The following is a 16,784-nucleotide window of genomic DNA, read 5'->3' on the forward strand; positions in this document are numbered from 1 at the left end:
ACCGGGAATCAAACCAGCATCCTTTTGGTGCATGGGATGACATTCAATCTACTGAGCCATGCTGACCGGGCTGGAGTTTCATTTTTAATTTTCTTCAATAACTTTTCTCATGAATTCACAACTTGGCGAATTGTTTGGTGTGAGAGGCCTATCTTTGCTTTTGACATGCCTCCTCAACTTAATCATTTCTAGCTTTTGATTTAAAGTGAGAAATGTGTGACTCTTCCTTTCATATGAAAACTTAGAAGCCATTATGGGATTATTGGCCTAATTTCAATATTGTTGTGTCAGGGAACAGGGAGGCCTGAGGAGAGAGGGAGAATAATGGGGAATGACTGACTAGTGGAGCAGTCAGAACACACACATTTATCAAGTTCACTGTGTTATTTGGGCATGGTGTATGGTGCCCTAACACAATTACAATAGTAATATCAAATATCACTGATCACAAATAAACAACAAATGTAATAATAAAGTTTGAAATATAGGGTGGGATAAAAGTAGGTTTACAGTTGTTTGTATAGAAAATAATATAATAATACAAGAACAAACTCTGTGTGCGTTCATGTCTAACTGTAAACCTCCTTTTGCCCCACTTTGTTTTGTAAGAATTAGCCAAAGTGTGACACAGAGACCCCAGGAGAGCATGTGCTGTTGGGAAAGTGGAATCAAAAGATTTTGTTCAGCCCAGCTAGTGCTTAGTGCTTGAGCATTGACCCATGAACCAGGAGGTCATGGTTTGATTCCTGTGCAGGTTGCAGGCTTGATCCCCAATAGGGGGCATGCAGGAGACAGCTGATCAATGATTCTCATTATTTATGTTTCTATCTCTGTCCCTCTCCCTTCCTCTTTCTGAAATCAATAAAAACATTTTTTTTTAATTTTTTTAAGATTTTGGCCCAGCCTGCATGGCTCAGTGATTGAGCATTAACCTATGAACCAGGAGGTCACGGTTCAATACCCAGTCAAGGCACATGCCCTGATTGCGGACTCAATCCCCAGCGTGGGGTGTGCAGGAGACAGCCAATCAGTGATTCTCTCCTATCATTGATGTTTCTATTCTTTCCTCCCCCTTCCTCTCTGAAATTAAAAATAAATAAATAAATAACAACACACTTTTAAAAAAAAGATTTTGTTCAATGGAGGGTTGCCACAAACCTTCAATTTGTAAAAAGTACAATATCTGTGAAGCATAATGAAGCAAAGAGCAATAAAACAAGGTGTGGCTGTGCAAGAAGATATTTGGAGAGCAGAAAGACCACATTTACATAATCTTTATTATAATAAACTAGTGGTTCAGTGCATGAAATTTGTGCACATTAAAAGGGGATTAGAGGAAATATTTTAATATTGCTATTTGCCCTTTCTCTATAATAGACGTGTCAAAGATGAAAGAAAATTAGTAAAGTGTGTATGAAAATCTTACTCCTGTCAGAGTCTGGGGTGCGCCGTGGGACCCAGAGTCAAGTCCCTGCCCACCCGTGGCACCTCAAAATCACGCGAGACCCAGCTGACCCCACCCCCATTGGGCGAAATCCAGACCCGGCTGGCCCCACCTTTGTTAAAGCCCCGCCAGGCAGGGGGCGCAGCCTCAGGTCCCCTGGCCTGGCGCTGGGCGGGGGGCGCAGCCTCAGGTCCCCCGTCAAGCCCCACTGGGCAGGGACAGTGCAGCTTTAGGTTGTCCAGTGCACCATCAGGTCCCCTGGCCTGGCGCTGGGGCTCAGTGCACAGACCTAGGTTCCCTGGCCTGGTGCCAGGGCAGGGGGAGTGGCCTAAGGCCCCCGTTAAGCCCTGCTGGGCAGGGGACGCGGCCTGAGATCCCCCATCAGGCCCCGCCAGGCAGGGGGCGCAGTCTGAGATACCTCATCAAGCATCGCCTGGTAGGGGGCACAGCCTCAGATACCCCGGCACCGGGGTTGGGGGTGCGGCCTGAGGTCCCCTGCCCTGGCCCAACACCATGTAGCATTTGTATATTCCCTCTTTATTAGATAGGATTGTTATCATTGTTCTATTGTATTATCAGTTATTGTTGTTCATCTCTTACCTGTGCGTAATTTGTACATTAAACTTTATCATCTATATATATAAAAGTCTAAGTGACCAAATGACCAAACACCGAACGACCAGTTGACCAGTCGCTATGACGCACACTGAGTACCAGGGGACAGATGCTCAATGCAGGAGCTGCCCCCTGGTGGTCAGTGCGCCCCCACAGCAGGAGCACCGCTCAGCTGACTGGCGGGTGCCAGACGCATGGCTCATGGCTGGCAAGTCAGCTGCCACAGCGCAAGCCTCTTCCACCTTTGAGGCAGTGCTACTGAGTAGCGGTGCTGGCAGTGACAGGTGCAGCAGCGGGGCGGGGATGAACAGGAGCAGCACAATGCCCAGCCCACGCTTGGACTACTCCCCAGCTCCTGCCGTTCGTGCACTACTACTCGGGGAATGTCCGAATGCCAGTTTCAGCCCAATCCCCGCAGACCAGGCCGAAACAGGCAGTCTTAACATCCCCCAAGGGGTCCCAGATTCCGAGAGAGTGTAGGACAGGCCGAGGGACCCCACCGGTGCACAAATCCCTGCACCGGGCCTCTAGTAAGTATATATGTACAGGAAAAAATAGTATATAGGTACAGTACTGTACACGGTTTCAGACATCCACTGGGAGTCTTGGAAAGTATCCTCTGTAGATAAGGTGGGGTTACTATACTTACTAAGAAAATAACTTGAGAATCAGATTACCATAGATTGTTTTACTGGATGATTACATGGAGAAAAAACAAACTTAGAATTTTCCAAAAATGTGTGACACTTTTTTTTTCATTATTGGGACCCTAATTGAAAATTGGTTATCAATTACATACGTTTTGTCTTACTTAGCCCTAATGTTTCTATACCTTTAGAATAACTTTAAAAGGTGTTTTTTTAAGTAAGCAGTTTCAGAACAGTTTTTAATGTTGACTTTTATTTATCTTTTTTTTTTTTTACTTTTATTTATCTTTTGTCTTGTTCAGCTACGGGTAGACCTACATTGGAATTGTATATGTGTAAACAATATTTTAAAAGTGTAAATTAATCTATATTTTATGCTCTTATAGGTGTATACATTTCCAAATACTCAGACTGTCTTCATGCAAGACCATGGTATCATGGAAAGTCTGGTTATATTATAATTTGTAATCTAATTAAGGTAAAGCTTATGTGTACTTCGGTATAATTTTTCTTTTTAAAAGTAAAGGTTATCAGTCTGTGATAATGTTCTTTGCAGATCATTTGCTAAACATACTCCTCACCAAAGACAGCTATTAAAAATCAGAAAATGGCCCTAACCGGTTTGGCTCAGTGGATAGAGCTTCAGCCTGCAGACTCAAGGGTCCCAGGTTTGATTCCGGTCAAGGGCATATACCTTGGTTGTGGGCACACACCCAGTGGGGAGTGTGCAGGAGGCAGCTGATCAATGTTTCTCTCTCATCAATGTTTCTAACTCTCTATCCCTCTCCCTTCCTCTCTGTAAAAAAATCAATAAAATATATTTTTTTAAAAAATCAGAAAATGAAATTGCTATTTCTGCTTTCCTTTAAAGACAAAGATTTTTTGTTTATTTAATATATGATCTACATTTTTAAAAAAACAACCTTTAAGACTTCACAGTACTCAGTGAAGTCTTCCTCTCATTCCTGTCTCACAATGCCACTTAAAAAAAAAAAAATTTATATATATATATATATATATATATATATATATATATATATATATTGATTTCAAAGAGGAAGGGAGAGGGAGAGAGAGAGAAACATCAATGATGAGACAGAATCATTGACTGACTGCCTCCTGCACACCCCACTAGGAATTGAGCCCGCAACCCAGGCATGTGACTGGGAATTGAGCCGTGATCTCTTGGTTCATAGGTCGAGGCTCAATCACTGAGCCACACCAGCCTGGCCACAGTGCCACTTTTTAGACATTAAATAACAGAAAACAGGTAGCTGCTTATAAAACAGTGTGCTTACAGTTAAAAGAGATGAATTTAGAAAACATTTGTCTGATTTAAATTGTCACAATAAGACATCTTTATTTTCTTTATCCCTAAAACATCCAGACCTTGTTTACATCTTTATGTGGCACCTATAACTTGATGATCTCGAAATTCTTAAACACCCTTTAATAGTTCAATATGAGTGAATCTTGCAATTAGAATTTTCATTCAAGTAGGAAAGTGCTGCTTTTATAGGTTGGTGGATTTTTTGAAGACATATTCTGTGGTCTTTTTGTTTTTGCTTTTGTTTTAGCTTTCTGAGTTCTTTGGTTATAAATCTAACAACTGATTTATTTTTAAAAGAGTGTAAATATGTTATATTTCAAAATTTTGTCCCCAAGAACTAGAGGAAAATTAGTGTTGCACTGGCACACACATCACTGCTTTTCCTTTCTTAGTTTTCCCTCTCTTGCTCAATAAATACCGTAATTCTGCTGTAGATAGATAACAAATGTTTGGTTTTTTATTTATGCCAGATTGCCTGCCATCAGTTTATGCCCCTGTATCCCCTCTCTGTTTGGTGGATATTGCTGTTTAGTTTTTGCCGACATGTTCTCAGCCCTCCTTACTGTTTACATTCTTTGGCTTCTTTGACCAGAAAATTGCCTTTCGTGGTCCTATAAATAAAGAGGCAGGATCTTAACAGCAAAAGCAAAACAAAGCATCTTTTAAATAATTAAATTCTTCTTGTAAAAATAAAAATGAAATTTGTAATCTCATCCTCATTTTGGTATATATTTAGTATATATTTTTTTTCCTATCTATATCATCATGTTGTTAAAACAGCTTTTAAAATCATGCTGTTTCATGATATGAAATAAAAAAACTTGACTGCTTTTTTTCTTTTTCTGGAAGACATGTAACCTTGATGAAGACAAGTCTTTAATGGGAAATACTATTGACTAGTCCGGGCCAGTGGTCTGCTAAGCACTTAGTATATATTTGCTACTTGGTGAAATTCTGGGTCCTGGTGTAATAGATATATCATGGTCTGTAATTTACAATTGATAACTTAATACTCAGTGTGAAAACTCACCTTTTGAAATTTTAGATTTCATTTGTCATCTTTCATGTTATAGTCATTGAATAATCAATCTATTTGGTAAACTATATAATTTTTATTTTAAAGAAATGGTTCTCTTGCCCTAGCCAGTTTGGCTCAGTGGTAGAGAGTCAGCCAAGAACCAAAGGGTCCTGAGTTTGATTCAGGTCAAGGGCACATATCTTGGTTGAAGGCTTGGTCCCCAGCCCAGGGGTCAACCAATTGATCTATGTGTTCCTCTCACATCAATGTTTCTCTCTCACGCTCTCTCGCTCTCTCACTCTTTCTCTCTCCCTCTCTTCCTCTCTTCCTCTCTCCCTCCTCCCTTCTCTCTCCCTCTTTCTCCCTCTCTTCCATTCTGTCTAAAAAAAATCAATGGAAAAAATATCCTTTGGTGAGGATTAACAAAAAAAAGCGGGGGGGTGGGAGGGATGGTTCTCTTAAATTTGTATTCCTTTGGTATTGTGATAAAAGAAACGGACTTCTGCCTCAGAAAGATGCCCAAACATACCTGATTTTTAAATGCAATTTTAAGGGGTTCATGGATAATTAAAACTATTGTTGGCTTTAAAGATTATTTTCTCAGAACCATACTTCTAATTCTTAACACAGCTAACAGTTGAAATACATAGAAATCTTTATTAAGCTACCTATAAATGAATCCTAGAATAAGATTACTGCTATTTGAAAACATCTGATTAGTCTTAATATTTTTATTCTAGGGAAAAGTCAAGTTTGTGTCTGAGAATTATACAACTAACTATATTAGCCCATCTTCTGGCTATGATTGCCATGTGGCTGCAAATACTGACAAGGTTTCTCACAAGACGAGTCATTTTCGCGCCTTTGAACTGAGTCAGGTATAAATCATTTCTAAGATACATTTCTGCCTCTAATGTCTTAAGTTTCAGTACTGGGTGGGTTGAGATCAACTTGGTGCATACAGAATTCTATAGTGTTACCCTGATTATAATTCTTTTTCTTTTAGTATTACTTGTATGAGCTTTCAGGTGCCACTGTTACTGAGCGACCTAGACAGATTCATCCTTACGTAATTGTAGCTTTTCAGTACAAGGAACCTAAAAAGATGGCGGCAACAGCTCATAAAAGCTTGTAAGTAATTCTGTACATATTTTGTTTTACTGTATTTGTTTCCTTGGCTCTTATAAAATTGCTTTTTTTTTTCCCCCCCCGCTAGACTTGAGCTCAGTGAAAATGGTAAGGAATTATTTAATTGGTTCTTTTAGGTTTTTTTAAGTAAATGTTTTGTTCATAAGTAAAATAATTTGCTTTTTTCTTACCCTCATTTCTTAAAGTTCTCATCTCCCCATGGAATGGGAAATTAATTATTAAAGGCTGTCTGCTGTGTGACATAACTCTTTGGTCCTCTTATGGTACAGTGGTTCCCATCCAGCTGTAAGTACTGAATTTGTATTCTTTACTACTGCTTGTATACTTTTTTAGATTCTCATTTTGAGTTCTTGCTTGTTGGCACTGGTGTGAAATACAGCAATTGTACTCTGTGTTGGATTACAGTACTTTTGGTCAGATGTATAGAGCATCTAGGTCCATGATACAGGAGACCTAAATTCATATCTAAATTCTAACCTTGGCCTTAAATAAATTTGTTTTACAATCTTTGACAACTCCATTTTTAAATTTTAGTATTTTAATATATATATAGGAGAATGATTTGGTACTAGAAGTTAGACTCCCCCCCCCCCCCCAAAAAATGATTTGCCTAGAGCAAATACAGCAAATTATAACCACTTAATTATATTACCGAGTCTTTATTAAGACTTGCAGTATCTGATTTTCTAATATTCACATTGAGTTTTTAGACTACTGTAGTATTAAATAGAGTAGCTGCTATGTATTTACATTGTATTTTCTTCTGGAGAATAATGAAGAGCATTTCTGAAATTTTTTATGAAATCTTTTTTAATTTGGTCTTAATTTGTACTGAAAATGATTGATAGGTGTATATAGTTTAATTGAAATATAAGACGAAAACTAGTGTGCTATCAAAATTCTTTTTTTTTTTCTATTGGCCTTTTTTAAGGAGAGATTATAACCCATAGAATAAAGTAAGTATTCTGTGAATAAATAAATGAGAAAGTTCTTCCTCACTATAGAGTACAACTAATAAGTATAGACAGAATGATGGAATTAGAAAATCATCATTGGCAACATCACAATCAGTGGATGCTTAAAATAGTAGGTGAAAGTTTGATGGTATTTACTTACCTCACAGTATTTCCCCACGACTTACTAAATAATTACAAAGGGAAAAATACAGGTTTTACAATGGAAAGAAAAAACTACAGATACCATCATAACTAAGTGGTTAAGTTATCGTCATCAGGAATGGAATTAACAGTTGAGTACATCACATCAGGAAACACATGAATAACACATATCATTTTCGTGGTATTCCTGCCACTCTAGTCAGGAGGAAACAGATATACCAGGATTGAGACATTCTGCAAAATAAATGATTTATATTAAAAAAATATCAAGGTCATTAAAGAAGGACAAAGACTGTTCCTGCTTGAAGGAGACTAAACAGACATACCTAAATATAGTGTTTCATCCTGGATAGGACCCTGGACTACAAAATGTTTTTCTTTCCTTATAAAGGACCTTAGTGAGACAGTTGGCAGAATAAGGTCTTAGGTAAATTAATTGTGTTATATTATTGTTAATTTCTTGATTTTGGTCATTGTTTTGTGGTTTTATAAGGAAATGTCCTTTTTTAAGGACACAAATATTTAAGAGAAAAGAAGGCATCTATAAGCGTATAAATATTTCAAAATTAGTTTTAAAGAAGAAAAAAGAATTTAGGTGAAATGATACAAAAGTTTGGATGTGACATTGCATGGTAGGCAATGCAATATTGTCAAAAGTTTTCAACCCTTACATAGCAAATTCACATTACAGTATGCATAATTCTTCCATACATCTGGATATTTTGGTTATACCAAAAATACATGTATTCAGAAAATGTGAACATATTTGCAAACCACAGTTTATAGGGTCATATATTTGAAAATGTATATTTAGAAATATCTATATATATAAAAGCCCAACAACCTGAATGACTAGTCACTATGATGCACACTGCAGTGGCCAACTGGCCTGATTGGGGTCCCAATCGGCCCCCTCCAACCACCCGTGGCCCCTCCCCCCCGTCCGGCCCCACCCCCGATAGGCCCCATCACCTTGATCGGGGACAGGGCTGGCTGGCCAACCTCTCTTGTTCCCCCCCCCCGGCCGGCCCTGGACCCCAACAGCCCCCCCCCCCAATCAGGGGCAGGGCCATCCAACCTCCTGTGGCCCGTTCCACCCACCAGCTCTGCCTGATCAAGCCCCATCTGGGCAGGCTGGCCAGACCCCACCTGTGCACGAATTCGTGCACCCGACCTCTAGAGTGTATGTGTGTGTGTGTATTATTTGACCTGGATTTCGCCAATTTAAGAATTTTTTTGTGGTTAACAATATTTTTATTAGCATTTATATTAGAATACCAAATACTGCATATGAAGCTGTAGATAATTGCAATGATTATTACCTCATATGATACTGTTTTGTTTTCCAGACCACATGAACTAGATTTTAAGTATGTAATGAAAGTGTCGTCTCTGAAAAAAAGACTACCAGAAGCTATCTTTAGAAAACAGAATTACTTGGAGCAAAAAGGTTTGTTCAAATGTAATGATACACTGTGTATGTGCTGGACTTTGTTCCATTTATTTCCCCCTCTTATACACACATTTTTGTTTTGCCTTAAGTGATTCTTAAAAAGGCCATTTGTAAAAGATGCAGAGTTGCTATGTGATTCGGTTCCTTGGAGGCCAACTAGAAACTGAAAAATAGTTTCATGTAAGATTGCAAAGTCTAGCTTTAATCCTTCCTATATAATAAAAGCCCAGCGACAGAATGGCAGAATGACCGGTCGACCAGTCGCTATGACGTGCACTGACCACCAGGGGGCAGACACTCCAACTGGTAGGTGAGCTTGCTGCTGGGGTCTGGCCGATTGGGACTGTGCAAGATGGGCTGGACACACCCTAGAGCCCTCCCACGGTCCCTCCCCAGCTGGCCAACCTCCTGCATCCCTCCCCAGCCCCGATTGTGCACCAGTGGGGTTCTTCGGCCTGGCCTGTGCCCTCTTGCAATCCAGGACCCCTCTGGGGATGTTGGAGAGCTGGTTTCGGCACGATCCCACTCAACGGAGGAGCTGCTCCCTAATTGTCAGTGCACTCCCACAGGAGGAATAGTGCTCAGCCAGAAGCCGGGCTCACAGCTGGCGAGCGCAGCGGTGGTGATGGGAGCCTCTCCTGCTCCATGGCAGCGCTAAGGATGTCCAACTGACCCCTTAGGCCTGCTCCCCCTAAACCATCAGTCGGACATCCCCCAAGGGTTCCCGGACTGCGAGAGGGTGCAGACCAGGCTGAGGGACCACCTCCTCCCACCCCCCCCCCTCCCCTTCAGTGCACAAATTTCGTGCACCGGGCCTCTAGTTGATTAATAAGATTATATAAATTTCAAGTGTGGTGTACTATAATGCATCATCTGTATATTGATTGCATTGTTAGCTCATCACCCAGAGTTTAGTTATGCACGTCGAAGTGAAGGGAGAAAAGCAGAAAACCTGAGAAGGAAATTTCTCTGTCATTTAGATTGATTCATGGAACATTGATGTTTATGTTATTTATATAGTATTTATTTACCTTGTTATAGTTGTGTCAGTATAAATGAAAGCATTGTTTTCAATTTTTTATTGATTTCAGAGAGGAAGGGAGAGGGAAAGATAAAAACATCAGTGATGAGAGAGAATCATCTATCAGCTGCCTTCTGCACGCCCCCTTTTGGGGATCGAGCCTGCAATCCTGGCATGTGCTCTGACCAGGAATTGAACTGTGACCTCCCGATTTATAGGTCAATGCTCATCACTGAGCCACACCAGCCAGGCTATACAATATAACTTTTTTTAAGGTGTTTTATAACCAAGGACATTGAATGATAATTTTTTAATTGTATTCTTAGTTTTCTGACTTTTTATTATATAAAATGAATAAATTGGTTATTTTAAAAAATTAAATAGCATTTAAAATAAGAAATGTTCTGTTTTTCTGATTTTGTCCAGTCTGTTGCCAAGATATGTACTTCAATATGTATGAAGTGGAATTGTCAAACAAACAAGGGGACAAAATAGATAAACTAACCGAAGTCATTAAAAATAAGCAATTGGTAAGAGTCCATTTAAAATAATTAGTTTTTCCTTAAATTGAGATTTTGATAGCTAATTATTAGTTGCTGCATCTAGATTAAATTATTCTAGTTTACTGAAAGAATTTTTATCCTTTAATTTTTATTGATATATATATAATATTTATTGACTGATCTTTTCATCTTTTTTGTATCTTAGTTTGTCTTTCACTAGTCAGTTTATACTCCTGATTTTAAGAATAAGAGGACAATTTTTCTCATTCTTTTGTTGTTTTTGTTTTATGACAGAATTGAGTAGATCCCAGTGTTTTTGAATTAATCAAAGGACCACTTGTGAAATAGTTCTTTAAAAGTGACCTGTGTCAATCCATAGGTTTAAAAAAGTGACCTGTGTCAATCCATAGGTTTACATTCGATTGATGTAGCAAGTGAAAGTGACAAATTAGCCTCTATATTGTTCTGTATGTTAGTTTTGTAAAATAGATGAAAAATAAAATCCCTATTTACTTAAAACCATACATTTCTATCTTCCAAAAATATGTGCAAATAGAATAAAAATATGCAGTATATGAAGCAAGAAAAGCATGGAGTACTAAGGAAAAAGGGGGGGAAAGTTGCTGTTTTTACTGTTTTTATAGTACAGAAAATAAGACTACTGAGAAATAACCAAATACCTCTCTGTTATGTTAATCAGAGTTCCTCAGTGTCAGGGTAGGAATAAATGCTGATTCTATTTTGAGTGATTTCTAAACATCCCAGAAGAGATGGTGTAGGTGTAGGACAGTGACCAAACAAATTCTGAGCCCTTTAGTGACATGATGGACTGTACCCTATAATAGGTAGCAAAAAAGTTAATAAATTAAAATCGAACATGTATAGCAGCTTTGAACGTAAGCTTAAGTCTTAGGGATAGCGTCAGTTCACATACTTGAAGTTGCATGTAACAGAAACCTAAGCTGGATTAAACAATAAAGGGATTTAATAGGCTTGACTTTTCAGTTCTAGGTGTTAAGAGGGAGGGGAGTGAGAGGAGAGGAGGAAGTGGGGAATGGAGAGGAAGAGAGAGAGAAGGAGGGGGGAGGAGGAAGATAGAACGGGAAGGAGAGGAAGGGGGAGAGAGAAATCTCTGCACATCTCTCAATCAGTAAGTGCAAAGGGAATGGCCTACACTAATTAGCTCAGACCATTCAGAACTCACTTACCAGAACTGGGTATAAGGTTAGTTCCACCCAGTCTACAGAGAGTGGTACTCCACAGCAAAATGTTAGAATCGGCGACATTGGATGCTGAATGGATAACTAACTACTATAGGATTGTAGGCTATGGTTTTTAAAGTACCATAGTCCATTTTATATTTGGAAATTAAAAGGAATAAAGTCCGAAGATACTTTCAAAAAATGCATTCATGAAGGGACTACTTGTGAGTGCTTATAGCAGGGGTGGGGAACCTTTTTTCTGCCAAGGGCCTTTTGGATATAACATCATTCGAGGGCCATACAGAATTTATCAACTTAAAAATTAGCTTGCTATATTTGGTCAAACATTTAATTAACTCACCCCTAATGCCTTGGGAGGGCCAGCCCAAATGATTTCTTGGACCTTATATGGTCCTCGGGCCAGATGTTCCCCACCCCTGACTTAAACAGACAGTCCTTGGGTTATGGGTTACGTTGGACTCGACGTACGTCATTTCGTGGTTATTTCGCCATCTCCCATTTATTTAAAAAAAAAAAAAAAAGTCTGTCATTTCTATATATGTACATATGTGCTCTATATTTTTTATTATTTACTTACCACAAGTTAAGGTCAGGAATTATTATCTTTCTTTTAAATATTTTTACTGTGTCACTTCATTACTGCTGTGTATGTGCTCCATGTGAGTGACGTAGGTGCTTATGTAGGTGGGTTCTGACTTACGGCGAAAATCGCTTTATGTCACACTGTAGGACCGGATCGCCAATGTAACCCGAGGACCTGCTGTAGTATTGAAACCCGTATTGGTGCAGAACTTGGCTTTCATTGAAACCCGTTTAGTAATAATAATTAGTTATAGGAATTACATATCACTTTAAGCTCTTTTTCCTTAGTACTCCATGCTTTTCTTGCTTCATATACTGCATATTTTTATTCTATTTGCACATATTTTTGGAAGATAGAAATGTATGGTTTTAAGTAAATAGGGATTTTATTTTTCATCTATTTTACAAAACTAACATACAGAACAATATAGAGGCTAATTTGTCACTTTCACTTGCTACATCAATCGAAAATGAAACAAGAGTTCTACCTCTTTGTAACTTAATAGATATCAAAGCTGTGGGTATATGTAGTTATTCGTATATGTATTCGGTAATTCTTGAGTGCTTACTAGGTGCCAGAAGCAAAAAGAGAAAATAGTCCCTACCATCAAGGAACTTAAAAAGACTGTGTGTGACAAGACAGAAATGTCAGCTATCAGATGCATACGGGCAGTAATAGGAGATCATAGAAACTTGCAATAGTGAATTGTCAGTGTCATAACTTAGTTCTAATATAATTAGAAAATAAGTCTTTTTTCATACTTGAAGTGTTTATTGATTAATTTATCAATTCGACATATTTTTAGGCTTCTAACCTATCAGTTTTTTCAATAGAATGTTTTATTTTATAAAACAATGTATTTTTAGTTTGGTGTGTTGGGTTTTTTTTTAACTTAAATAATTGCATGAGCATTGGCTTTAGAAATGATGCATAATGAAAAAGAGAAACTGTTATTTTTATAATTTAGAATGATAGCTTTTAGATAACTTGCCCTGACGTGGGGACAAAATTTCCCCAATTTACTGTAAACATTAAAATTTTAAAGGTTGTTTGTTTGGGAGTTGTTTTTTGTTTTGTTTTAGATCAAGATTAAGAGAAAAAATTATTTTCATCTGCATGTTTTCATTGCCTCATAAGCTAATTATGTTATTTTCTATTATTTTTTATCTCTCAGATGCTGTAGAAAGGACTCTTTTATTACATAGAATCTTCCAGTCTTCCTAGTTCTGGGGTTCTATGACATGTTATATATAAACATGAGCTTAAGATGCTAATCATAGGCCTGATTAACCTTACATTTGTAGTAGCTAAATGGTAACAGATTGATTATTTAGGCAGCAGTATGAAATATCAAGCAACTCAATAAAAAAATGAAATTACTCTTTTTTGATAGGTTTATTATGTAGTTGAAAACTATCCTAAAATTAACCCTTAATGTTCTAGTTACTATATGTAGTCCTAACAGGAACTTGCAGTTTCTGATACTAAAGGCAAAATTGTCCTGATTCTCATAAGCCAGCGGTTCTCAACCTGTGGGTTGCGACCCTTTTGGGAGTCGAACGACCCTTTCACCGGGGTCGCCTAAGACCATTGGAAAACACATATATAATTACATATTGTTTTTGTGATTAATCACTATGCTTTAATTATGTTCAATTTGTAACAATGAAATTGGGGGTCACCACAACACGAGGAACTGTATTAAAGGATCATGACATTAGGAAGGTTGAGAACCACTGTCATAAACACTAACATTTCAAATTTTTTGCATATTTGTTTATTTTTCATGAGCTCAAAATTTACTGAATTAGTAGTGCGGTAGAGTGAGGGGAGGAATTTAATCTTTTTTTTTTTTTTAACGTTTAAGGCACTCATCAAATGCTTGGAAAATCGGGAGGTTTTCATTTTACTTACATCATCAGCCTTAATTTCAGAAACAAGTAAGGACAAATTTTTTAAAATACTGTTTTTTTGAATGTTTACTTTTATTTTATAAGGTCAGCAACCTAACTTTCCTTCTGATTTTCATCCTATATAGATTTTGGAGATGAGCAGATGGCTCTACATGGATTACATTTATTCCATTCATCCCTGTCAGCAGGTAAGGGCGCAGTGACTTCTAGTTTACTAAATCTGTCACATATTTTTCCATCCTCATCATGCTTAACCTCTCAACCCTGGTAACTAATGTAGTTTATCTCTTTCAATAACTCTTTCTTTAATCTCCCTGGTTGGTTCTTCTTTATCCCCTTTTCAGGTTTAGCCTTCCCTCTAAGCTTCACACCCAGATATCCACCTGTTTATTGACTTTTTCACTTAAGATGTCTCACATGTTCCTCAAATTCAGCATTACTCAAAACTGAATATTTGGTATTGAACAATAATAGGAGAATAATACTGTAATAACTATATGGTGAAATATAGTAAATTTAATGGTGATTGCTTTGCAAGGTATATAAATGTCAACTATAATTGAAATTTAATTTAAAAATCATCTTAAAAACCTGCAACTTGGCCTGTATGGCTCAGTGGTTGAGCATCAGCCTGTGAACCAGGTCACAGTTCGATTCCAATCCAGGGCACATGCCAGGGTTGCACTCGATCCCAGTGTGGGGTGTGCAGGAGGCAGCCAATCAGTGATTCTCATCATTGATGTTTCTTTTTTTTTTTTTTTTTTTTTTAATATATTTTATTGATTTTTTTACAGAGAGGAAGAGAGAGAGATAGAGAGTTAGAAACATCGATCAGCTGCCTCCTGCACATCCCCCACTGGGGAAGTGCCCACAACCCAGGTACATGCCCTTGACCGGAATCGAACCTGGGACCTTTCAGTCCCCAAGCCGATGCTCTATCCACTGAGCCAAACCGGTTTCGGCATCATTGATGTTTCTATATCTCTCTCTCTCCCTCTCCCTTTCTCTCTGAAATCAATAAAAATATATATATTTTAAAAAACTGCAATAGCGAAGAGGTCATTTTTATAGTAGTCTACCAACTAAGTAGGACTCAAGGTCTGCACAGTTACAGTTCTCTGTCTGGACTACTTTTCTCCTTCCCTTTTATTGGGTGGTGTTTACCCCCATAGGGCAAAAGATATTACTCAGACAATATATAAACAGATATATTGTTTATCTGTAGTATTAAAATTTTGGGGATAATGAATAAAATCAGGTAAAGCTATGATCTAGTCCAGTCTGTTACTCAGGTCTGTCAGGTGTCAGTTTAAATATCACTGTTGATTCCCATCATCATTCTCACCTCAGTGAGAACCTCAGGCTTATCAATTGAATTTAAATATTTGTTTGTATATGACTTAATGCCTGCCTTTCCTGTATTCTACTGTATGCCTGTGGCCTAGCAGTGCCAGGCACATAAAAAATACTGTTTGCTGATCAATAAAATAAATGAGTCATTTGTTTTTGTCATATGAGGAAATTTTCCTTCTTATTTTATAATCACATTCTATGTGTTTAAACATAAAATTTGTATAGCTCTTATAAAGCTATAACCAATATAAAAGTGTTTTTAAAGTTGATTTTTTTTTAATCTTTATTTTTCAGATTCTTACAGATGTCCCTCTTTTTTCCCCCCATAACTCCCCTCCACCCAGTTCCCACCTCACCCCAGGCCCTCTCCACCTCACTGTCCGCATCCATAGGTACAGCATACATGCATGTAAGATCTTTGTCCAATCTCTACCCACACCCCCTTGCCCCCGAGAATTGTCAGTCCACTCTCTTTCCATGCCCCTGATTTGATTACATTCACCAGTTTATTCTTTCATCAGATTTTTTATTCATTTGATTTTTAGATTCACTTGTTGATAGACATGTATTCGTTGTCACTTCATTGTTCATAATTTTTTGTCTTTACCTTTTTCTTCTTCTTCCTCTTCTTAAAGAATACCCTTCAGCATTTCATATCATACTGGTTTGGTAGTGATGAACTCCTTTAGCTTTTTCTTATCTGTGAAGCTCTTTATCTGACCTTCAATTCTGAATGATAGGTTTGCTGGGTAGAGTAATCTTGGTTGTAGGTTCTTGCTGTTCTTCACTTTGAATTTCTTGCCACTCCCTTCTGGCCTGCATAGTTTCTGTTGAGAAATCAGCTGACAGTCGTATGGGTAACTAACTGTTTTTCTCTTGCTGCTTTTAAGATTCTCTCTTTGTCTTTTGCCCTTGGCATTTTAATTATGATGTGTCTTGGTGTGGTCCTCTTTGGATTCCTCTTGTTTGGGGTTCTCTGTGCTTCCTTGACTTGTAAGTCTATTTCTTTCCCCAGGCAGGGGAAGTTTTCTGTCATGATTTCTTCAAATAGGTTTTCAGTATCTTGCTCTCTCTCTTCTTCTGGCACCCCCATAATTCTGATGTTGGTACGCTTGAAGTTGTCCCAAAGGCTCTTTACACTATCTTCATATTTTTGGATTCTTTTTTCTTTTTGCTCTTCCGGTTGGGTCTTTTTTGCTTCCTCGTGTTTCAAATCTTTAACTTGATTCTTGGGATCCTCTAGTTTACTGTTGAATCTCTGTATATTTTTCTTTATTTCAGTCAGTGTATGATAAATTTCCGACTGTTCCTTTTCCATTTTTTTGGCATTCTCACTAAGATCCTTGAAAGTCTCACTAAGTTCCTCAGAGGTTTATAGAAAATTCTTGAGTAACCTTATAACTGTGGTTTTGAA

At 38.0% G+C, this 16,784-nt stretch overlaps 1 protein-coding gene across 1 annotated transcript in view; it reads left to right on the plus strand.

Annotated features, from left to right (window-relative positions):
* The window catches only part of TASOR2 (transcription activation suppressor family member 2), a gene marked incomplete at its 5' end in the record, with an annotated part of 91,448 nt that overhangs the window by 39,624 nt on the left and 35,040 nt on the right, over window positions 1–16,784 (plus strand). The window contains 9 exon segments of the mRNA XM_081091037.1: window positions 3,093–3,184; window positions 5,795–5,932; window positions 6,061–6,185; window positions 6,271–6,290; window positions 6,389–6,488; window positions 8,671–8,771; window positions 10,222–10,325; window positions 13,972–14,044; window positions 14,143–14,205. Coding sequence (XP_080947163.1) covers window positions 3,093–3,184; window positions 5,795–5,932; window positions 6,061–6,185; window positions 6,271–6,290; window positions 6,389–6,488; window positions 8,671–8,771; window positions 10,222–10,325; window positions 13,972–14,044; window positions 14,143–14,205 — 816 coding nt within the window.

The sequence above is a fragment of the Myotis nattereri genome, assembly GCF_964212035.1.
Source record: "Myotis nattereri genome assembly, chromosome: 1".
Taxonomy (NCBI): Eukaryota; Metazoa; Chordata; class Mammalia; order Chiroptera; family Vespertilionidae; genus Myotis; species Myotis nattereri.